The sequence below is a fragment of the Myotis nattereri genome (assembly GCF_964212035.1).
Source record: "Myotis nattereri genome assembly, chromosome: 11".
NCBI classification, from domain to species: domain Eukaryota; kingdom Metazoa; phylum Chordata; class Mammalia; order Chiroptera; family Vespertilionidae; genus Myotis; species Myotis nattereri.
In genome coordinates, this window is record NC_138086.1 from 15,695,281 (window position 1) to 15,720,428 (window position 25,148).

Here is a 25,148-nt window from a genome sequence, read left to right on the forward strand (position 1 = left end):
ATGACCCTTGTGCGAGTTATTTGGGTTCTCCTGTTGAATTTGGGTCTTGATAGTTGTTGTTATATTTGTGGATGAGCTCAGCCCTCAGGCTTGTTGGCCGTGAGTCTCAACCCTGAATACATCGTGCCAACTGTTATACAGGTGCTAACAGAACTAGACTAAACCAAAAAGAACATGAAGACAACAATAACAACAAAAACTAAAAAAGGAAAACAGATACCAGTACCAACAACAGTAAAACAATAGCCACAATGGAATACTACGCTGCTATAAAAAAGAAAGAAATCTTACCATTTGTAGCAGCATGGATGGAACTGGAGAGCATTATGGTAAGTGAAATAAGCCAGGCAGCAATAGAAAAATACCACATTAACTCACTAATTTATGGATAATAAAGAACATTATAACCTGATGAACAAAAAGATAGATACAGAGGCAGGGAAGCATCGAACAGACTGTCAAAGTATAGCAGGAAGTCTGGGTGGGGGAGTAAGAGATCAACCAAAGGACTTCTAGGCATGCATATAAGCATAACCAATGGACACAAGACACTGGGAAAGGTGGGGAGGGCATGTGCCGGTGGGTAGGGGCGGCCGAGGGAAGGTCAATGGGGAATAAAAGGAGACATTTGTACTACTATTTGTAATACTTTAAACAATAAAATAAAATTAAAAACAAAACAAAAAAAACTAAAATAAATAAGTAAGTAAAAGAGGATATGAAAGCAAAGAAGGAAGAGATAAAAAATAGGGTAGGTATAAAAATAAAATATAGAAAATAACAAATAAAATAATTTTTAAAAGTGATAATACTAAATTAAATAAAATGTAAAGTAGGAAAAGAAAAATGGGAACAGAGAAAAAAAATAAATTGAATTAAAAATAAGAATTAACAAAAAGTAAAGAGGATGAGAAAGAGGAAAAACAGACCAAAATTTAAAAAAAAAAAAGCAATTAGAGACTATGCAAGTGAAGAGAGAGAAAGAAAATCAAAAAACAAACAAACCCAAAAAACACAAAAGAAAACAAAAACAAAAAAACAAAAGCCACACACACAAAAAGCCTTGGGTATACTATTTGTGGAGCTCACTGGAATTTGTTTTGACGCTGTTGCATCTGGCCCTTTGGTGTATGGGTCTTAAATCAAGTAAGAGGACCACACCTCAGGGTGTGATGTGTGTGTTGGGGGGGATGTTAATTTGAGGGTAAGGGGCAAATAAGCCCTGTTGAGAAGTACCTGCAACTTAAATCCCTTCAATAGACTATCAGATAAAGTTCAAACCCTTTATCCTGGCATTTAAAACCTCAAAATCTGCTCATCTCTACTCATTCCTCTCCCCTCACTGCCTTGCATTTTCTGTATCATCACATAGAACTTCCTGCTGTTTTTCCCAAATAACCATTCTGTGCTCATGCTGTTCTCTCCTTCTAGACACCTTAGGCCCCGACTTTCTTCCCCACCTTCAATTTGATGATCCTTGCCCATTATTTAAGACTTCTTTCAAGTATCTTGTCATTCAAAAGACTTCTTTGTCTCTTGTCCTGTCTGGATTAGGCATGACATTTTATGTCCCTGGAATACTCCATGCATCTCACTGCTGTCATACTTAGCAGATTGTATTACAATTCACAGTTGATATGTCTTAGGGCTCACTAGAGCATAAATTCTTTGATGATGTGTGCTGTTTTATTCATATTTGAATCTTTTGTACTAGATTTATATTCTATCTCCCACTAGGCACTTTTCGTTAAATATTTGATGACTCAGTGAACCAATGAATAAATGAAAGCTGCCTTCATTGGGATTAAGTTTTCATGGGATACAGAGATAATACAAAATATAAACTTCCCTGCTGCAGCAATGGATTTATGATATCTTCCCACAGCTTTTTCTTAGTCCTTGCATGGAGCAGAAGCACGCACTGAGATCTGATTTAACGAAGAACCCCATAATCAGTGTTTATAGAAAGGAGGAACTGACGATTCTATATAGGGATTAAACCAGAATATTTGGTTTTATAGACAGTGTGCTCTTCAACCAAAGTAATAAAATAATACCGCAGAAAATTATCAGAAAGCCTATCACAAATAGAAAGATGTAGGATGCTATCTGTGTCTCAGACTTCAACTCTGAATCTCTGGTCCTTTTACCAAAAGTAGGAGACAGAGCTAAGAGTCACACCCCATGTCAGTAATAAGTATGTGGACAGTAACCCTTGGGGGCAGATGTGCTGGTGGTGCTACTGTCAGAAAACCCGTGTTATCTATGGCGCCATTGCTTCCTTGCAGAGGAGCCTGTCTCCTCAGTTATTGGAGAAGAGGAATGTTGATGACTACACGCGTTCACAGTGACTCTAAGGCACTTTCAGTTTTTCCTCGAACCAAGAAGTAACTTGCAGGACTTCTTTGGGTTCTGTATTTACTATGTCATCAGTGAGAGCCAGTCTGCAGCAACAAAGTAAAGAAATCTCACTGTTTCTCATCATTCCACAGGGAGTTTGCCTGCCTTTCAGTGAGGTTGGTTAGTTAACAGCAAATACTACAGAAAGGTCCTGCCCTTCTTCAGCCCGCATTGCCTTCCTTCTGAAGCCTGAATATTCAAACACAGTGGACTCATTTGGAATCATGTAAATTTAAAGTTCATGACTTTAATCAGAGTTATCTAATCCCCGAGCCTCGTCTTCCTTTTTAGAAGTGCTAGCTTGTCGGGGTAGGTAGACTAACAAGAACTCTTCATGGTTTCTGCAGCTTGTTCAGTTTCAGCTGTGTGTTTTTTATTTGATTAGTGAATATTTGATTAGTGAATATTTGATACCAGGCTACAGCAGTAGAAACACTCCTGCATTGGGCCACAATAATTTATAAAGCTGTAATTTATAGTGTATGGAATCCTGGCGTGTATTCAAGGCAATTACTAATGAATGTTATAATCATTACTACAGCCTTACAGCAATATTACATTTATATTTGCCTTTTAATATTTTTACATGTAAAGATATAGAAATGTAAACATTTTCTTAACACAAAATCTGGACCAGAGTCCCAGCCCCTGTGACTCAGTTGGTTGGAATGTCATGCTGAACACCAAATGGTAGTGAGTTCCATTCCCAGTCAGGGCACACACCTAGGTTTCGGGTTCCATCCCAAGCCGGGGCACATATGGGAGTCAACCAATAAATGTTTCTCTCTCACATAGATGTTTCCCCCGCCCCCCCCCCTCTAAAATCAATTATATAGCCCTAGCTGGTTTGGCTCAGTGGATAGAGCATTGGCCTACGGATTGAAGGGTCCTGGGTTTGATTCTGGTCAAGGGCATATGCCCAGGTTTCAGGCTGGATTCCCAGTAGGGGGCATGCAGGAGGCAGCTGATCAATGATTCTCTCTCATCATTGATGTTTCTATCTCTTTCTCCCCCTCCCTTCCTCTCTGAAATCAATAAAAATATATTTTAAAAAAATAAATAAATAATAAAAGCAATTATTATATATAATTTGGACTGGAAAATAAATTCATTAAAATATGTTTTTCTTAGCAATATCTTGCTATTTGAGTAATCAGTTCTAAGTCAACTAACTGTTAATCAAATCTTGTTAAATAATAGCACCTTATGGTAACTTAAAAGAAATCATATTAGAATTTTTATCAAGTTTTTGTGAATTTTCAGTGGCTCTCTGCTGAATACCTTAAATAATATTACAGTTATTTTATCCATTTTCCTCACATTGGAAGGGAAGACTCAACAGGAATAATGTAAAAATAGATAGGAAGAATTATTTTTTAAAACTTCTATTTTTTTACTTTTTTCTCCAAACAGTGAAAACATTCTTTTTGTTTTCTTTCTTTCTTTCTTTCTTTCTTTCTTTCTTTCTTTCTTTCTTTCTTTCTTTCTTTCTTTTTCTTTTTGTTAGAGACTGGTGAAGTAATATTTCCCCACATAGAATATTTTTTAAATGTGTTTTTATTTAAGACAATAATTGGTCAAGATGTATAATACAAAGACAGAGAAGGGTAGGTAACTGTAGCTATCTTGCTGAAGCATTTATTTATTCAGGAAATGTTTAATCCTTAAGTGGAGTTCTAAGAAAGTTTCTGAAATTACAACATGAATAAGACACCGATATATTGTAGTTCAAATAGGTCTTTTCAGACTGCTATACCAAAATCCCATAGGCTGGTAGCTTATAAACAACAGAAATCTATTTCTCACACTTCTGGATGTTCAGAAGTCCAAGATCAAAGTGGCATCAGATTCAGTGTCTAGTGAGGGTCCTTTACTAGGTTGCTATCTTTCCACTACAACCTCACCTGGTGGTAAGGGCCAGGGATCTCTCCGAGGTACCTCTCATGCGGCACCAAGTTCATTCACAAGGGCTCAGCCCTCGTGACCTGATCACCTCCCAAAGATCTGACTTCAAATACATCCATCCCAATGGGGATTCAGATTTCAACATATAAAATCTGAGAAGGCAAACACTCAACCCCTTGCATAGGGATTTTGTAAAAAGTGAATGAAATCTTAGCTATGGTGAATTGTGCTGATATGAACATAGGGATGCATATATCCTTTCTGATTGGTGTTTCTAGCTTCTTGGGATATATTCCTAGAAGTGGGATCACTGGGTCAAATGGGAGTTCCATTTTTAATTTTTTGAGGAAACTCCATACTGTTCTCCACAGTGGCTGTACCAGTCTGCATTCCCACCAGCAGTGCAAAAGGGTTCCTTTTTCTCCACATCCTCTCCAACAGTTGTTGTTTGTTGATTTGTTGATGATAGCCATTCTGACAGGTGTGAGATGATACTGCATTGTCGTTTTGATTTGCATCTCTCGTATAATTCGTGACTTTGAGCATGTTTTCATTTGTTAAAATTTGGAAATAGCCTAAGTGCTCATCAGCAGACTAATGGATTAAAAAACTGTGGTACATCTACACAATGGAATACTACAGTAAAAAAGAAGGAGTTCTTACTGTTTGCAACAGCATGGATGGAACTGGAGAGCATTATGCTAAGTGAAATAAGCCAGTCAGAGAAAGATAAGCACCACATCATCTCACTCATGTGTGGAATATAGTGAACAACATAGGCTGATGAAAAGGAATAGATCCAGAGACAGAGAAGCAGCGATAAGACTGTCAAACCTCAGAGGGAAAGTAGGGGAGGATGGGGGTAAGGGAGAGAGATCAACCAAAGGACTTGTATGCATGCATATAAGCCCAACCAATGGACACAGACAACAGGGGGCAAGGGCATGAGTGGGGGGGGGGAGTTTATGGGAGGAATGAGGTCACATATGTAATACCTTAATCAATAAAGAAATTAAAGATTGAAAAAAAAGTGAATGAAAACAAATAATTGATGCCTGTGAAATGTCTGCTAATTATGCAGCCTCTCTCTCTACCTCTTCTTCAGTCCTGCCAGCTTCTTCTCTCTAATAGGACTGTTGTGAACTCCTTTTCTTTTCCAAGGCCTCCGGGCCTCCACTGGCCCACGCAGGCTGCCGTTCCATCTCCACCTGGAGGACCTTGGCAGCCACTCTTTGCTCAGTGGACCAAGCTGGGTTGCTCACTTCTCTCTGAGCATTGCCTGCACTTTTCTGCCACAGGGAGCTCTCTCCAGCTCACAACTCAACCAGACATACTATTGGTTCCCTCTCTGTGGTGAGGATTCTACCCATTTCTCTGGGCTCATTTGTGTGCTTTTACTCTCCATGTTGACCTACATTCAGCTCATCTACTCCTTTAGGCATTTGTCTAGTTCTTATGTAACAACATGCCTCCAACCTCTGAAATGCAAGAATGAAAAAGCAAGTCAACAGACTTGAATCCATGTTTATTTACCTCCTACAGAGCCTAGAATCGCTTTCAGTTCTGCTTGGAATAGAAAGTGCACAGTGTTTAAATACTGAATACATTCGTTAGGTGCACAAAGACTATTCTGCGAGAATTTTATTTGTTTCTATGTGCCCGCCTGGGAGTTTGGCAATAAGATACAGATGAAATAGATAAGTTAACAAACAAAATACAGCCTGTTACGTGCTCCACTAGAGATAACCACAGGACATTTATGGGAGTGGTACTAATCCAAGTAAGTCAATAATTGGATGAAAGAATGGATGACTATGTGAATGAATAATTTATTTTCATTTTCTAGAGATGACATTTAGTACTCTACAGTCCTCCTTGTGGGTAATCAGCCTGATAATTTTGTGTTGCAACTACAGTGACTCTCCTAATTTCTTCTTCGCCACATTCACTAATAACACAGTGGATATCATTCTAATGAATTCTGTACACCTGCTTTTTTAGGTACATCATCATGGCTTTAACCACTACGTGGACCGAGCTCTCAAATTGTGACATTAAAAATATTAATTTGAGAGTTTTAAAAATGTTTAAGCATAAGAGTAATCTACTATTTTATTATTAAAGACAGGTAAAATATATTTAATGCTTCTTTGATCTATGTTTCATCTCTGTGCACAGTTATAACATTATTATTTTACTTCTCTTGGTTTTGTACTTATGACGATTTGAAAGAACCTAATTTCTAGAGTCGTTTGCAAAAAGAACCTCAGTGGGCTTTTATTGTTTTATAGCTTTTAAAAAATGTTTTATTTTTATGGGACTTTTTCTTTTACAACCTTTTCATAAAATATTATTTTCCCTACTTTGCCTCTTTTATTTTGTCTTTTAGTCACAAACATTAAGGAGGCTTCTTGACCCTGTATTTGACCTCATGCTCTAGTACAATGGTCCTCAACCTTCTGGCCCTTTAAATACAGTTCCTCATGTTGTGACCCAACCAGAAAATTATTTTCGTTGCTACTTCATAACTGTAATGTTGCTATTGTTATGAATTGTAATGTAAATATCTGATATGCATGATGGTCTTAGGCGACCCCTGTGAAAGGGTCGTTCGACCGCCAAAGGTGTCGCGACCCACAGGTTGAGAACCGCTGTTCTAGTAGCTGTTTTAAACTAGGTCCACACTCAGTGTAGCTATTTGATTCACTTCAAACCAAACCTTGTCACTCAGGATCACTATGCTATAAAATGTCAGACAACATTTAGGTTGTCATGCCTTTCAGCAGAAGTTTAGTAGGGACTACCCAACAAAAGTATCATATGACAAACAGTAAAATGTGACCTACTGGTGAGGTTAGAAATGGTTTTCTTTTCTTTTTTTCTGTTGCAATTTAATGTTAGATCCCTATGAGCTCAAACTCATATAACAAAAGACATCATCATCTTTTATTTGTCTGATTCAGTCATTCTACAAATGTTCATTGAACACCTATGCCAGGGCTTTTTTTCCAGGTTCTAGGGAATAGGAACAAATAAACATAATTAATATCTTAGGAGAAAAAAATTAATTAAAGAGAGGGAATCAGGAATGACCAGGGTAGGGAAGTGTAATTTATACTGGATATCCAGAGAAAGCTCTCTAACAAGATGCATTTGGGAGGGACCTCATTGAAGCAAGAGAGTAAGAGAGAGAGCCTTGCACAGCATTTCGGGAAGCCTTCCGGGAAGAGGTGGCAGCAAGTGCTGGGCCCTGAGGCTGCCCATGTTCCAGGAACAGAAAAGCTAGTGTGGCTAGAATAGAGCTGGCACCACAGAGCAATGGGAAGTGAGATTAGGGAGGATGTAAGTGGTGATATCATGTAGCATCCGTCAGCCATGGTGATGTTTCTTTACATTTTACTCTGAGTGAAATGAGAAGTTATTGGAGGGACCTGAGCCAAGGAGTGACACACGATCTGATACGTATTTCAAAATATTACTTTACCTACTTGTTGCATTAGTTTTCCTACATGGCACAACAAATTAGTACAACTTTAATGGCTTAAAACAACATGTATTTGTTATCTCACAGTTTCCACGGGTCTAGAGCAGCGGTTCTCAACCTGTGGGTCGTGAACAATGAAAATACATCCTGCATATCAGATATTTACATTACGATTCATAAGAGTAGCAACATTACAGTTATGAAGTAGCAACGAAAATAATTTTATGGTTGGGGTCACCACAACATGAGGAACTGTATTAAAGGGTTGCAGCATTAGGAAGGTTGAGAACCACTGATCGAGAGTCAAAGAGGAGGAACCATTTAGCTGAATTCTCTGCTCATAAATCTAAAAACAAGATGCCCTTTGCAGCGCAGAGTCCTGTTTCTAGCTCATGCAAGTTGTTGGCTGAATTCACTTCCTTGTCATTGCAAGATTGAGATCCAGGTCCCCAATTTTTGTTTGTTTGTTGTTGCCATCCTAATCATTTTCCTACTGTGGTAAGAATTTCATAATATAAAATTTACCCTCTTAACCACTTGTTAAGTGTACACAGTTCATTAGTGTTAAGTTTACTTACATTATTGTGAAACATCTTTAAAAAACATTTTTATCTTGCAGATTTGAAACTCTATACCCATGAAATAATTTCCCTTTATCCCTCCTCCCATTTCCTGCTAATCGCCATTCTGCTTCCTATCTGTGTGAGTTTGACAATTGTATGTGCTGCAAATAAGTGGAATCATGCAGTATTTGCCTTATTGGTACTGCTTATTTGTTTTGGCTGGCTACCTGCCTGAGGCCACTCTTAGTACCTAGACATATAGGGTGTGGGAATTTCGGGGGCCATTTTATAATCCTGACAACTATGTAATTGGGGAACAGAATTGGGGAGGGATAGGAGAAGAAGCTGGAGATCAGATAGAAGGCACTGGAGATGTCTACCCATTGCTTCTCAAAATTTAATCTCCTGGGGTTTGTGTTAAAATTAGCTTCTGACCTAGTAATGCTGCGAACTGCCTCTCCTAACCATCTCCTAGTGATGGCAATGCTGCTTGTGGAAGATAAAGACATAGAGTAATGATGACAGTGGGCTGGGTGGGCTAGGTTGGTAACAGTGGAGATGAGAAATGGTCTGGTTAGGGATATGATTTGAAGGTAGACCCGAGGGGGTTGCTGAGGAGGAAAGAGGCATCAGGCTGACTTCTAAGTTTAAGGGACCACAAAGATTACAGTTGGAGCTGGTTTCAGTTGTTCAGTTTGGATAAACCAAATAGGAAGCCAAAGAGAGATGATCACGAAATGCTATGGGAAATAGCAGGTTTATAAATCATATGCGCTGGTACCAGAGACTTGAATTTGTATGTTTCTGTGAACCACAACTATAAGATTCATCCTAGGGTTCTTGGATTTATTTCACTATATTAAAAATTTAAGCAAACAAAGGGTCTTATTGATTTGTGTTGCATTTTCTCTGCTTCTCTTGCACTGACATAGTAAAATGAGCTGTTTTTTTTGTCCTCATGCCAATTTCTTTACAGTGAAATAAGCACAGTATTTCTCATTAATAGAGCTGTTCCTGGAAGCTGACATGTGCATCACTGTGCATATTTAAAGCATCTGAAACTCCAGTGCTCTCTAGGAGTAGAGTTAGATTTTTTTAAAAAAAATTTTAGCACCTGTTGATTTTGGTAGATGCCTCACTAGGGGATGAATTACCTAATCGCCCCTGGCTATCTAGGTATAGTTTCATGGTGTGACTGATTATTATTTTTTTCCTAAGCTAAATTATGGGTATATATGATTATGCATATAAATGTATTATATAATATTAATATTTAGATGTATATGCTTATATTTGATGGGGAATATAATTTAATGTACGGTTATAAATAATTTGTATTATGCAAAGCGAGTTTTGTCACATTATGAGAGCTTGCATGGAGGTCCATCCTCACTGAGTTCTTTATCACAGCGATTTTAGTGTGTCACAAAATATTTTGGGCACACCCAAAAAAGTATTTTTTGCTGATCTGACAAAATAGTAGGTATAATTTTAATTGATTTAAAAAAATAATAGTAGTAATTACCTACCCTTTTTTTCTCCAAAGTGACTTTTTAAAATTCAGGTGCCTATAATTGTATAAAGGATTTCTGGTACCAAGAATTAACGAATCATACCCAGCTGGTGTAGCTCAGTGGTTGAGCATCGACCTATGAACCAGTAGGTCATGTTTCATTCCCAGTCAGGGCACATGCCCAGGTTGTGGGCTCAATTTCCAGTAGGGGGCATGCAGGAGGCAGCTGATCAATGATTCTCTCTCATCATTGATGTTTCTGTCTCTCTCTCCCTCTCCCTTTCTCTCTGAAATATATATATGTTAAAAAAAGAATTTACCTTATTATGTGTTGTGACCAACAATATTATATGACCTATTTATTTATGGTTCAAAACAGGGCATTCATACCAGAAGGCTACTGTTGTGTTGACTGTCGTCATATTTTTATTTGACAATCTAGGGAAAAGAGGTCATTGCCCTTCACTAAAGAGTCAGGTATTACATGTTTAAAAATTCTTGCAGTACACTATTTGAAAATCGCTGTTTTATTACAAGAAGTAGATTGCATAGACTACAGGTACAGGGGGGTGGAGGTTGTTTACTTATAATTTCCTTCAACATCAATCATGGAAAACCTTGGCTTTGCTCAAACGTGGGCTAAGACTCACTGCCTTACATGACAATCAGGCTTTCTGTTATTTGATGAATGTGATGGCTAAAGAAAGGCTGTTGATCTCTGTACTTGATGTGGTTGTTCTAGAGGCCTGTTTTTATAGCGTATTATATTAAAACCCAGAATCTAAATCTAGGCATGCTTGTTTAATATTGGTTCAAAAATGTCTCAAGTTTCTTCCTATTATATATATTTTAATGTAATGGATTCATCACTTTATAACATAAAATTTAGCTTTTGCTTAGTAATTTGTGAAATTAACTTCTTACCCTTTTCTTTTCCTAGGAGCACTGAATCAAAAAAATTGGGGAAAGAAATATCCAACATGTAATAGCCCCAAACAATCTCCTATCAATATTGATGAAGATATTGCACAAGTAAATGTGAATCTTAAGAAACTTAAATTTCAGGGTTGGGATAAAACATCTTTGGAAAACACATTCATTCATAACAATGGGAAAACAGGTAACATGTTTGCATTTTATTTGTGACTTTAATATATTTATTTGACCTAGAGGAAGTTCAGATTAGTTTCATTTGATTTTCCTTTTATAACATACTATGAACTGGATATAAACTATCTGTACAACAAACCAAACAGAGCCTAGAAAATCCGAAGTTTAGACATTTTGAAAATGTGTACAAAAAAGTAAAATCACCAAAGTAGTTATCTCATGTTCTCCAATAATATAACAATAATGATGCCTCCACTAGAAGATGTGATAAATATACTGTAATATATAATTAATGTAATCTAATAATTCCATCACTGGTTAATCACTTAGTCAATCAGGATTTCCTTTTCTTGGGCATTGTAGTTCGATTTGTCTGCTGAACCTCAGACTATATTCAATAATTGGATAAGAAAGAAGCAATTGACTATAATTGAATTTTAAGGAATTACTAGCCCTTTTACACAAAAGCTTAAAATTATATACAGTCCTTAGGAAGCACTCTCAACGTGCTTTTTCTTGACAGTCTGTTTTTAAAAAACATGCAAATTATAATGCCATAAAAAATTCCACTAAATGATAAGTAGAAAAAAATATTTTTCAAAAAGTCTATACCTTTTTTTTCTCTGATATGTTTTAAATGAAATTGTATGTATTTCAAGAAGTTACGTAAAATAAATATAGTCATGGGGAAGAGATTGGAAAAAATATTCAAAATGATCATAGTGGTAATGTTGAGGTGGTTTGTAATTAGGGATTCCTAGAAGTGGAATCCCTGGGTCATATGGCAGTTCCATTTTTAATTTTTTTGAAGAAATTCCATACTGTTTTCCATAATTGCCGCACCAATCTGCATTCCCACCAGCAGTGTACTAGGGTTCCCTTTTCTCCACATCCTCCCAGCATTTGCCATTTGTTGATTTGTTGATGGTAGCTATTCTGACAGGTGTAAGGTAATACCTCATTTTAATTTGCATCTCTCAGATGATTAGTCACTTTGAGCATTTTTCATATGTCTCTTGGCCATCTGTATGTTCACTTTGAAGAAGTGTCTATTTAGGTTTGCCTATTTTTTTATTGGATTATTTGTCTTCCTTTTGTTAAATTGTGTAGGTTCCTTATATATTTTGGATATTAACCTTTTATCAGATGTATCATTACCAAATATATTCTCTCATACAGTGGGCTCTCTTTTCATTTTGTTGATGGTTTCTTTTGCTATACAGAAGTTTTTATTTTTAATGTAGCTCCATTTGTTTATTTTTTCCTTAGTTTCCTTTGCCCTAGGAGATGTATCAGTAAACATATTGCTATGAGAAATGTCTGCAATTTTGTTGCCTATGTTTTCTTCTAGGATTTTTATGGTTTCATGACTTACATGTAAGTTTTTTTTTATCAATTTTGAGTTTATTGTGTATGGTGTAAGTTGGTGGTCTAGTTTCATTTTTTTGCATGTACCTAATTTTCCCAGCATCATTTATTAAAGAGACTGTCTTGACTCCATTGTATGCTCTTGCATCCTTTGTCAAATATTAATTGAGCATAATGGTTTCGGTCGATTTCTAGGGTCTCTTCTGTTCCATTAATCTATATGCCTAGTCTTTGGCCAGTATCAGGCTGTTTTGATTATGGTGGCTTTGTAGTATAATTTGATATCTGGTATTGTAATTCCTCCAATTTTGTTCTTCCTTAAGATTGTTGCAGCTATTTGTGGTCTTTTATTATTATTATTATTATTATTATTATTATTATTCCATATAGATTTTTGGAGAGTTTGTTCTAGATCTGTGAAATATGCCCTTGGTATTTTAATAGGGATTGCAGTGAATCTACAGATTGCTTTGGGTGGTAAGGACATTTTAATGATGTTAATTCTACCCATTCATGAACATGGTATATTCTTCCACGTGTTTATATCTTCCTCATCTCTTTTTTCAATATCCTGTAGTTTTCTGAGTACAAATCTTTTACAAAACTCCTTGACTAAGTTTATTCCTAAGTATCTTTTTTTGTTGCAATGTAAATGGGATTGTTTTCTTAGTTTCTCTTTCTGAGAATACTAGTACATTATTGGTGTATAAAATGCCATCGAGCCCTACCCAGTTTGGCTCAGTGGATAGAGCATCCACCCATGGACTGAAGTGTCAACTTACGAACCAGGAGGTCACTGTTCGATTCCCAGTCAGAGCACATGCCCGAGTTGTGGCTCGATCCCCAGTGTGGGGCATGCAGGAGGCAGCTGATCAATGATTCTCTCTCATCATCGATGTTTCTATCTCTCTTTCCTTCTCCCTTCCTCTCTGAAATCAATAAAAAAAAAAAAATATATATTTTAAAGTAAAGCATTAAATCCTGATCAGGTTAATATCTGTGTCTCCTCCTTCCTAGGATTGTGTGGGTAGCAAATATTTAATGCATGGCACATTGTCAGTGATAAAAAAGAATGTTGACCATTATTGTTATTGTATTGTTGTTGTTGTTATTATTAATGGAAGTTTATGTCTCTAGTTGTCCGCCCAGCATGTTGAATTAAGTCCCTAATGCCAACAGTGGTTTCTGCCTCATGGAACAAAAACTGTTTAGATCTGATTGAGAGATTTCAACATCTTGTCTTAAGCTCTCAAGAGAATCCTTAATCTCCAGACAACTCTTGAAATACTGTCAGATAATATCTGATATGGAACTCAAATTAAGAGATTTTAAGATTCTGAAAGTTGTCACTCAGGATTCAAACATGAGATGGCTAAAACCCCTCAATGGGACTGGTTTTCCACCTGCCTTGCTGCAGCCTGGGACACGGCTTGATGAGGCCTGGGGCGATGCATGGAGGGGTAGGAAGGGGAGACAGAAACAGCACCCTGATAACGAGTAGAAATGAGCTGAACATGAGAAGGTGGGGAGCACTCCCAGGAGAAGACTTCTTTCCTCTCTTCTGTTCCTTCTCCCTTCGCTCTGTCCCCGCACTGTCATCACATGCCTTAGGGAAGCAGAGCTTTGGGGTAAGGGACTCCAGAGAAGCAGGGCAGGTGGACTGGCTGGCTGTCCTCTGCCAAAAGGGTCCCACAGTACTTAAGGTATTTGGGTTAGTTTACATTTTAGGCAATAAGATATATTGATTTTTTTTAAAAAAATTTGAATTTCCTGGGGTGACATTGGTTAATAAAATTATAAGGTTTCAAGTGTACAATTCTATAATACATCATCTGTATATTGGGTATATATTGTGCAGAGTTACAGTTCAGCTTCCAAAATGGCAACTTAATTTTTAAAAAATTAATCAAAGAAATTATTTTTAATGTACCTGTAATAGGAGAAAATGTACTTGAAATTTGTAATTTTGATTTTTAGAAATTCAGATGCAATTTTATTTTTGTCTGTGTATGTGTTTTTAGTGGAAATTAATCTCACTAATGACTACCAGCTCAGTGGAGGAGTTTCAGAAACGGTGTTCAAAGCAAGCAAGATAACTTTTCACTGGGGAAAATGCAACATGTCATCCGATGGATCAGAACATAGTTTAGAAGGACAAAAATTTCCACTTGAGGTAAGTCACTAGTTCTGCTGGGGCTCCAGTCTGGACTGGTTGCCCTCTACATCCATGCACAGCCATCCTAAGATCTCCCTAATTATTCCCTCGGAGTCCCTCTGATCCTTTCCTCTATTCATTGAGATTTTATTAAGCATATTATTTTATTATTTTGTTAGCAAATTTTATAATTTGTACAGTTATATTTTGTTTGCTTTGTTAATATCTGTCTTCCTTACCAGACTAAGTTAAATAATACCCAAATTTGCTTTTTCACTTCCTGGTAACCCAGAATGTCACATTATTGATGATAAATGTTTATGAGTAAATGAATAAATGAAATTTTTTCATATCCCTGTAGGGAAAAAAAGAGGGGGGGGGAGGGTTCATCATTATACTGGAGAATCAAAGAAATGCAAAGTAAAATGAGAAAAAATTTTCAGCTTTAAAATTGCCAAGGTAAACATAATTATAATAAGTCATGAATGTGGGATGAAATAAACACTTTCATACATGTCTAGAGAGTATAAATTGGTAGACTTTCTGGATGCAATTTGCTTGTTTTTATCAAGAGCTTTAAAAAGCTTATTGTCAATATCCGTCATTTCAATTTGTAGCAGTTTAACCTAAAATATAATTAGAGATATACTCAAAAATGTATGTGCAAAGATTTATTTACAGTAATAAAATGTTGAAACAAAAGAAAATGATTACATTATGATGGGATATCATATATCTTGTAAAAATCATATTCTTAGATGATTTACACAAAAATGGTTCATCATAAGATATTAATGATTTTTACTTTTTAAAGATATTAATGCTTTTAAAAAAGAATATAAAAAGGTGAACATGGTATTGTTATTTCAACTTTGTGAAATATGAAAACTAGTCACTGAGAGTACAGTTTGAATCACTGACTAAGTTTGAATATGGATTTCATCATTTAATTATTAAAGACACAACATTGTACAAATTATTGTTAGTTTAGTTATTAGTTAAAGACGTGACATTGTAGAAATTATTTACTTTACCTAAGCTTCCAGTTCTCTTCTGTGAAATTAATGTAATAGTAGTAGCAACTATCTTATGCAGTTATTATGAGGATTAAATGAGAAGATGGATTATTACTAATATAAAATAATTGAGGGAAATCACAAAAGCATTAACAATGATTTTTCCCTTTGTCATGGCATATAGGTGCCTTCTTCAAAATTCCCATGTTTTCTAAATTACTTAAAATGAAACTATTAATTTATAATCCAAAATATATATTGATAATAAAAGTAAAACTAGCGTGAATGATCTCTTAAAGCAGCAGTTCTCAACCTGTGGGTTGCGACCCCTTTGGCGGTCAAACAACCCTTTCACAGGGGTTGCCTAAGACCATCCTGCATATCAGATATTTACATTACGATTCATAACAGTAGCAAAATTACAGTTATGAAGTAGCAACGAAAATAATTTTCTGGTTGGGTCACAACATGAGGAACTGTATTTAAAGGGCCAGAAGGTTGAGAACCACTGTCTTAAAGGGTTAAAGATCATTTTTCATGTGGATAAGCACATTCAGATTTATAGCTTGCAATTTATTTTTAAACTAGGGGCCCAGTGCATGAATTCATACACCTTGAAAGGAACTGTGGGTCATGAGGCTACGGTGGGCACAGGGGCGGGTCTCGGCCCGTCCTCTGCACCCCTGCCCAGTCCCTCCCACTGTGACCCCTGATCCCCTGTCTGCTGGCAGCCCCGCTAATGCCTCCGATCCCATGAGCTGACAGCACCAGCCCCACTCGCACCTGCTGACTGCCTGGAGCAATTGGGGCCAGCACCAGCAGCCCGTGTGAGCGGCGGCTGCTTCCCCAACCACCCCCAGGAGCAGGTTTCATATATAGAGATATATTAAATATTCTTTTTTTTTAATATATTTTATTGATTTTTTACAGAGAGGAAGGGAGAGAGATAGAGAGTCAGAAACATCGATGAGAGAGAAACATCGATCAGCCGCCTCCTGCACATCTCCCACTGGGGATGTGCCCGCAACCCAGGTACATGCCCTTGACTGGAATCGAACCCGGAACCTTTCAGTCCGCAGGCCGACGCTCTATTCACTGAGCTAAACCGGTTTCGGCCTATTAAATATTCTTAAAGAAAATACAGTATCAAATTTGGTTTGTGAAAGAAATAAAAGTCAATTCATTAAACACACATAACATTCTCATTTCTGAGAGTTAGCTCTTTCACAATATTACTTATTTAAAGCACAGATGAAAATCAATGTATAGATGATGTCTTAGAGAATTGTACACTTGAAACCTATATAATTTTATTAACCACTGTCACCCTAGGAAATGCAATAAAAATTTTTTAAAAATCAAGAAAAACTGGCAACAACATAAGTTCTGAACCGGCAAATGAAACAGTAGAGAGTCTGTGCACTACCCTCATATATTTTTCTTATTTAAAAAGGCCCTCAAGTGTTCTTAGTGGTATTGTCTGTTTGATGGTTGTTTGTGTAACTCTCTCCATGTCATTGTGCAAGCAGGAAACTGAGGGGCATCCTGGACTTGTTCTGTTTTTCGGTCTTTCTGCTTGCTGCAGACAAGTCTTCTCCATTCTGCCCCTACATGATGTGGGAGATCGGATGAAAATGTAAACCACCTTTGCCTCTTACTTCGCATATGGAATGTTTCTGAACTGGTCTCCTTCTCTCTAGTCTTAATCTCTTCCATGTCCCCCTCTCCCCTCCCCCCATCCTGCTCCCTCCGCACCCTGTTAACTGAAATGCATCAGGACTTGCCATTGCTCTCCAGACCAAACTGCAGGCAGGGACGGCCTCGCAGACCTTCCTGGTGTGTCCCCTGCCTACGTTTCCAGCTTCACCTCTCCTCTCGGTCACATATGCTCAGCTGAAATCACCAACATGACTTCCCATTTCCCACATTTCTCATATTTGCTTGCCTATTGGCCTTTTTCTGGTCCCTCTGACTTGAACACAAGCTTATCTCTTCTGCCTTTTCACCTCTGAGCTTTAAAGCTTCTCATCCTTTTGGGTTCAGCTTAGAAATTCTCTCTTTGAAAGGCTTTGGGGATCACTCAAGGCAGGAGCCACTGCCATCCCCTGCTTCACACCCACTATTTCTCTGATCACAGCCCTACAGCACATTAACCTTCTCAGAGGCATTCTCTTCTTCCCTTAATTATGCTTCTAAACTCAGTTACCTCATTTCCAAGCCCATGACATGAGGATCACCCAATTATAAGTGAGACTAGGGCTATCGACAGATATTTAGGCTAAAGTATAAATTAACAAGGTATAACCTCAGACCTGGAGAGAAGACAAAATAAGGAATTAAAACTCTTAGTATTTTTTAGGTGGAAATAAGGTCCTTAAGAATTTCACAATTAATAGAGTGGAAGACAAAGTCCGAAAATAGTAACCCTCAGACCATCAAGAAAGGCATGTCCAGTCAAAAGAGAATGAAACTATATTTGAAAGAATACCAGGAAAATAATTGAAGTAACATTTGATCATTTATTACATTTGATAATTGTTCTAGTAAATTATTACTTTAATGCCACCTGCAATCTCAAAGTGGTCATTTCAATTGTAGGTATGTCTAATTTGTGTTTCCTTCCTCAGTGCAGGATGAGAAATGATAGTAAATGCAGTTGTGTATACACAAAATTGAAAAATTACTTTTTGCCAGGGTTCTTGGCCCAGCATCAAGAAGGGTTCAGGAATCTGGAGAAGGCTGTGCGTAGATTTAATAGGAATCCAGAGACTAATGAAGAATCCGGAGACGAGTTATAATTTTGAAAGGCATTGGGGGTCAGAGGAGCTTAGCTAAAGGAGCTAAGATCCAAGATCTTAAGTCTAAGGTCTTAGGTTCTCTCGTTGTCCCCAGAACTCCATGCTTTTTATTAACACAATTTGTCATGAGGCGAGGAACTTCAAAGGGTTAGGGTTTGGTAGAGTCCATTGTCAGAATGGGGGGAATTAGCCTACGGTTGTTATCAATTTAATGTATCCTATTCAGGTTTGGGGAAATGCCTTCAGCCATTCCCAACAGGTGACTACATGTGTAGCTCAACCCTGTTGAGTCCCCAAGTTTCATCAATCTTTTGATGAAACTCTTGAAATTATGACATGCTGGAACTGGTCTCTGGCAACTTTTAAATATGCAGAGTACAGAATTATACAGTTTGGAGAATTTTTCAGATAGAAGAGATTGAATTGGTAAATTATTTTATTGTTTCTTTGCTCACTTTTGTGAAGCCTTTCTATATACTAAAGCCGTCATTGTTACATTTATAGATGCAAATCTACTGCTTTGATGTGGACCAATTCTCAAGTTTTGAAGAAGCAGTTAAAGGAAAAGGGAAGATAAGAGCATTATCCATTTTATTTGAGGTAATCATTGTACTTAGATTTGCCACTAACTCCATTCCTGTTTGAATCACATGAAATATTGATGTGAAATGTCAAAACGTTCTTTGGAACAAATAGAAGAGCTCACAAGTAGAATGCTAACTTGGAGAACAACCCCTTGGCTGGGCAGTTGAAAGGGCCTCTTGTACTCATTTTGTTGGGTACCTCACTAACAGCTGGAGCAAACTGTCCTGAGGGCACCGATTTGCCTCTTTGTATATGCAAAGGATCATAATGATATAGCAGAGACTGTGAGTCATGACATTTTAAAATGTACTTTTCATGGTGGAAAAGTTTAAGAGATTTAAAAGGTTTATGTTGTATTTGTACCTTGCTGTGGAAAAAGAGTGAGCAATTTGGAGGACATTACTTTTGACTATTAAAATGGAAACCACTAATCTTTACATTTTAGTGGACACAATCAAATATTTTACCCCATTTTTAGAATGTCACTCTTCTTTAACAGATTGGAATGGAAGAAAATTTGGATTACAAAGCAATTGTTGATGGAGTCGAGAAAGTTGGTCGTTTTGGTAAGTAAGCTATTTGGAGACATCTTCTAGATTCTGCTTTGGATGCTAATGAATTTTTACATTATTACAAAAATCAGTTGGGTGGGAGAATGAGTTAAGAACAGATCTCACTGGGAGATTGCCTCCTGCAGGAGTGAGGATTGGCACACGAGTAGCTAAATGACCAAGGCACTGCTATTGGGATGTGCTACTGGGAAGATGCAAAAACAAAAATGGGACTATTCAAGGAGACAGGAAAGCCATATTGTTTAAGGATTCTAGGACCAGATGAAATATTTAGGAAAACTCTACCCATTTTTTGTTTTGGGTAGGAATTTTCTGTTTTGAATACAAGTCCTATATTCTTGTATATCTAGCAAGTTAAATCAATATCTGTTATTGTACTATATATGTATGTGTATTTATATACATATGTTACCCAGAATATATTTTCCACTTTTTATCTTGGCTTTTTACTCTCTTAATAGTGACTATGGATGAATAGATCTTGATTATCACATCTTAAAATTTATCTTTTATGGATAATTTTTGTGTGCCATTTCAGAAATCTTAATCTACCATAAGATTATAATGATAATTTTCTCGTTTTTCTCTAAAAGTTTTATTATTCCGTTCACATTTAGATCTATAATCTATTTATAACTGATCCATGCAGTGTATTTAGAACTGATTGAGTGTAAAGTAGGGATTCAAGATGCACTTTTTTTTCCATAAAAATATTCAACTGATGCAGCAGTCTTTTTGTTGTTGTTGTTAATTCTTACCCAAGGACACTTCTTCCATTGATCTTTAGAGGGAGTGGAAGGGAGGGGGAGGGTTAGAGAGGAAACATCAATGTGAGAGAGACACATTGATCAGTTGCCTCTGGTACTGGGCCAGGTGATTGAGCCTGCAACTGAGGCAAGCACCCTTGTCAGGAATCAAATCCGCAACCCTCAGTCCTTGGGCCAACACTCCAACCACTGAGCCAACAGGCCAGGGCTGACACAACACTCTTTATTCAAAATGCAGTTCATTCCAACTACAGAGTAGTTTTTTCCTGTCATAAATCTAGTGACCATGCATATGGGGGTCTGGACTCTGTTCTCTTCCATATTCCCTTTGTCTCTTTTTCCATAAAGATCTCTCTGTCATGACTTTTACAACTTTATATAACAGATCTTACTATCTAGTGGTGAAAGTTCACCAGCTTTATTATTGTTCAAGAGTATCATAACTTTGTTTTTTTAATTCCAGTTGACATTCAATGTTATATGTGTTTCAGACGTATAGCATAGTGGTTAGATATGTACAAAGTGATCTTCTCAGTAAGTGTAGTCATCACCTGGCACCATACATAGTTATTACTGTATTATTGACTGTATTCCCTATGCTGTCCTTCATATCCCTATGACTATTTTGTAACTATCAATTTGTGCTTTTTAATCCCTTTGCCTAACTTTTCTTTGTATTTCCAATTGAATTTTAAGATCAGCATGTCAGTTCACACAACACACACACACACACACACACACACACACACACACACACAGAGACACAGGCAAAGTCCCTCTTGGGACTTCCATTAAGATTTCATTGACTCTATAAATTAATTTGGAGAAAATCAACACCTTCACAGTACCAAATTTTTCTACTCCTGTACATGGTCTTTCCCATTATTTTAAGATTTTATCAATTAGAGAATTACTCTTAAGAAAGTTTTGTGGTTTTAAATAAAGATGTTAAACACATCATTCTTTAGATTTACTTATACTTAATACTTTGTTGTTATTATGTTCTATTGTTTAAAATTTTTATTTTCTATAGTTTGCTACTGTTATATAGAAATAGAATAACTTTTTGTAGATTGGTCTTATATGCAGTGACTTTATTAAATATACTTGTTAATTCTAATAGTCTGTAATTTTTTTATATTTTATATGCACAATCATGTTATTTGCAAATTATGGTATTATCATTTATTCCTATCCAGCCTTTATGAGTTTTTTCTTTTTCTTGTTTTGTTGCATTGGCCCAGTCTTCCAGTTCAATGTTAGATAGAAGTGGTGATAGCAGGACGTCTTTATTTCCCCTTGATCTCTAAGGGGAAAGCTTTCAATAAGCCATCCTAGTTATGTTTATTATGGGCTTTTGAGGATAATCTTCAGAATGAGCTTTTGTTTTTGTTTTCCACTAAGTGTATTGAATCTTATCAAGTGATTTTCCTGTATTTATTAAAATGGTCATATAATTTCTGAATATCTTTTATGTGTAAAATAGTCTTTCTAGCATCTTCTTGGTGTAAAGATGAAGCATCTAACACTATGTAGTGATATATGTAAAAAAATCTATGTATGTGCCAGTTTTATTGCCATTTAAAAAGTAGATCTAAACTGTTCTCAGATTCTCATTTCTGATTAAATAGATACCAAGGCATATGTCTCTGTTTCATAGAAGTTTTGAACAGCTAAGTTCCAGAGTTGGGATGCCAGCTGAGACATCTGTTATTACTTTGCAGGGAAACAGGCGGCGTTAGATCCTTTCGTATTGCTGAACCTCCTGCCAAACTCAACCGACAAGTATTACACCTACAATGGCTCGTTGACCTCGCCTCCCTGCACGGACACCGTTGACTGGATTGTTTTTAAAAATACAGTTAGCATCTCTGAAAACCAGGTAATATTAGAAATTCAAACACATGAAGTAATTTGAAAAAAAAATTTTTCGGATCTTTACTACAGAATGTTTTAGAGCCTTTACTGATGCCCGTGAAGCAGGAGTGTTAAAGTACATGTTAAATTATCTTCTTTTTAGTTGGCTGTTTTCTGTGAAGTTCTCACCATGCAGCAGTCTGGATATGTCATGCTGATGGACTACTTACAAAATAATTTTCGAGAGCAACAGTACAAGTTTTCCAGGCAGGTGTTCACCTCTTACACTGGAAAGGAAGAGATTCATGAAGCAGGTATGTATTGAAATATAATTTTTCTATAACTCACAGATTCAGTTTTGTAGGAGATAATTGTGGTACAATGGAAAATAACAATTTTTAGAAATATATTATTAGCTTTGTAGCTTTAAACAAACTATTTAACTTCTCTAAATCTCAGTTACCACATTCATAAAATGGCAATTTAAAATATCTGTTCTTCCTCACATGAATATTTCCATTTTGCAGGTGAAGAACAGTGAGATTCAATAAGGCAGTGATTTTTCTAAAACACACAGCAGTAGATGGCAAAGCTCTGAAGTCACTTGATGGAATTTGTACTAAGAGCTCTAAAGAGAACTAAATAAACAACCAAGGTGTTCAGAGCGTGGGGAGATCACATCTGGTTGGGGTGATCAGGGGAACCCCAGTGAGAGAACTAAATTTGAGCTGAGCCTTGACATGTGGTTTTGTTTTGGTTTGTTTGTATGTTTGTTTCTGATGTAGATCAATCATTTGTTTCAACAAGTATTTTTAAATTAAATGTATTAAGTTCACATTGGTTAAGAAGATAATGTAGGTTTCAAGGATACACTTCCATGATCTTGTGCCCACCACCGAAAGTCAAAATCTTCTGTCACCATATATTTGGGTTTTAAGGTGTTCATCGTAGTGTTGGCAGCTCCTGGAGAAGAGCTAACGCCTAGTAGGGATGGAAACTAAATGGGCTGAATTATTAATGAAAAATGAGTCTTTTCCCCAGTTGCCTTCTTTGGAGGGAAGAAATGTCTTGTCAGGCAATAGAGAGGACGCCAGGGAGCATCTCCGCAGTGACTTCTTTGAAGCCAGTGCAGCAGTCAGAGCCTTTGGAAATGCCCAGAGAACACAACCAGTTGCATCTACTGACTTGTCCTTTTCATTTCACCCTTTGAATGGACCAGTTCATGAAGGAAATAGTTGAAGTGGCCTTTGCTTTGGGGACTTAAAACCTTTCCAAGTACATGGTCTTCTTTGATCTCGGCCCTGCCATGAATTTTTGGCCATGTATAATATTAATTTAATAATCATCTGCTTTTGAAGATTAGGCATTAAAATGGCATGCTTTAATGTGCTATTTGTGAGCATTGTTTATGCTTTAACCACACAAGAAAAAAAAATACAGCACAAGACAGCAATGATGAATAGCTGCATTTAATGTTACATTAAGTTTCAAATTAAATCGCCCCAAAGTGAGGAAATTTAATTATATTTCTACTAGCAACACTAAATACTATAACATCCTGTCTGGTAAATAATAGACAATTGATTAGAAAAAAGAAGCTGGATTTAACCATTTCCTTTTCTAAAATACAAATGACCAAATAAAAATTTTAAATAAATGTACTTTTATCAATTATATGCTATTAAAACCCTTCCATACCATTTGCCATTTTATGGTAGGTCCTGTTTAATACTAACTAGTCTCAGTGTGCTCTCCTCCCCATCCAGCTCTCTTCTTTCATTCTGAAGAGGGCAGACCCCATCTCCCAGGCTGCACTTACACATGCTCTTTCCTGTCCATGGCATGTTCTTCCCGGCTGTCTTCACTCATTGGTCTCCTCATTCTTCAAAACCAAGTAGACCGTTGCATTCACTGGAGAGCCACTCTGACCCCACCGCCATCCCCACCAAGCCCAGCTCTGGCCGGGGCACAGGATTGTGCCCTGGTGGAGGTGCTGTACCCACAGAGTATAGATAAATGATGTGCATCTGAAGTTGTGTGATGGGCACAGGTGTGCCTATTCTCTGCGCATCCAAACCTCATAGCAGCTGGCATAGAATGATAATCGTCTGTTTACTCATGAAGGAAGTAGCTAAGTTTTTCACCTCTTTATCTCTATTGCTGAGCTAAAGTGCAGCTCTCATTCACCAGACATCTAGCAAATGACTAAAATTCATCTCCATATAGTGCAAATATGGCAGGTTATACTTCATGACTGTTTATTGCACCATTTAACATGTCTACACATATATAGATCTGATTTAATGTGGAACATTGCTGTTTCCACAGTTAAGTGATGGAGTCCAAAAGTAATCCATAAAAACAGTAATCCACCTTGTATTGTGTGAATCAGTGGCCTTATTTTCCAATTTGGAAAGATGATATTAAGTGTTTTGTCCAAGTTCACAGAACTATAAAGTACTGAGTGAGTATTTGAACTCAGCTCTTCTTGATTTTAAAGACTTCCAAAGCTTTCTCCACTATGCTTTATATTTATAAGGGAAGATAATTTCTGCCTATATAATTTTATAATAAAAACTGATTACCTTAATGACGTGAAACTTTTCAAAAATAGTACTACCTTTATCCACAGACGGTAACAGCTGAATTCTCGCTTGTTCCATCATGAGTACTAGTGTTCAACAAGCTCCTGTTATCATTTGCCTTGTGCATATTCCTGTGATGGTTGTTTTCTTAATTGATACACTACTTCCTGTCTACTTTCTTGAACTGAATTTGAGAATAAGAATTGAGGTTTGCATTTATGTTCAGTACTTAATTTTTATTATATTTAATCTGAAAGTAAGTTTTTATTAAAATAAATACTTTTTTAAAAATAGGAAATATAGATAAACACACAGAAGAAAATAAAAATATTTTATAATGTCACCACCCAAAGATAATTGCTATGAGGATTTTGGTGAATATCCTTCCAGACCTTTTTCCTAAAAATATATTATTTCTCACAGAAATGAAATTGCACTACATTTACATATCTGTCTATTGATTTTTTTAT

The 25,148-nt window shown here is 36.7% G+C and overlaps 1 protein-coding gene across 4 annotated transcripts in view; it reads left to right on the plus strand.

Moving 5' to 3' along the window:
- Positions 1 to 25,148, plus strand: part of PTPRZ1 (protein tyrosine phosphatase receptor type Z1) — a 177,253-nt gene that overhangs the window by 82,935 nt on the left and 69,170 nt on the right. For all 4 annotated transcript variants that reach the window (XM_081102311.1, XM_081102312.1, XM_081102313.1 and 1 more), the window contains exons 3-8: positions 10,806 to 10,985; positions 14,365 to 14,516; positions 18,817 to 18,912; positions 19,397 to 19,463; positions 21,961 to 22,118; positions 22,257 to 22,407. In XM_081102311.1, coding sequence (XP_080958437.1) covers positions 10,806 to 10,985; positions 14,365 to 14,516; positions 18,817 to 18,912; positions 19,397 to 19,463; positions 21,961 to 22,118; positions 22,257 to 22,407 — 804 coding nt within the window. The remainder of the gene's footprint in view (positions 1 to 10,805; positions 10,986 to 14,364; positions 14,517 to 18,816; positions 18,913 to 19,396; positions 19,464 to 21,960; positions 22,119 to 22,256; positions 22,408 to 25,148) is intronic.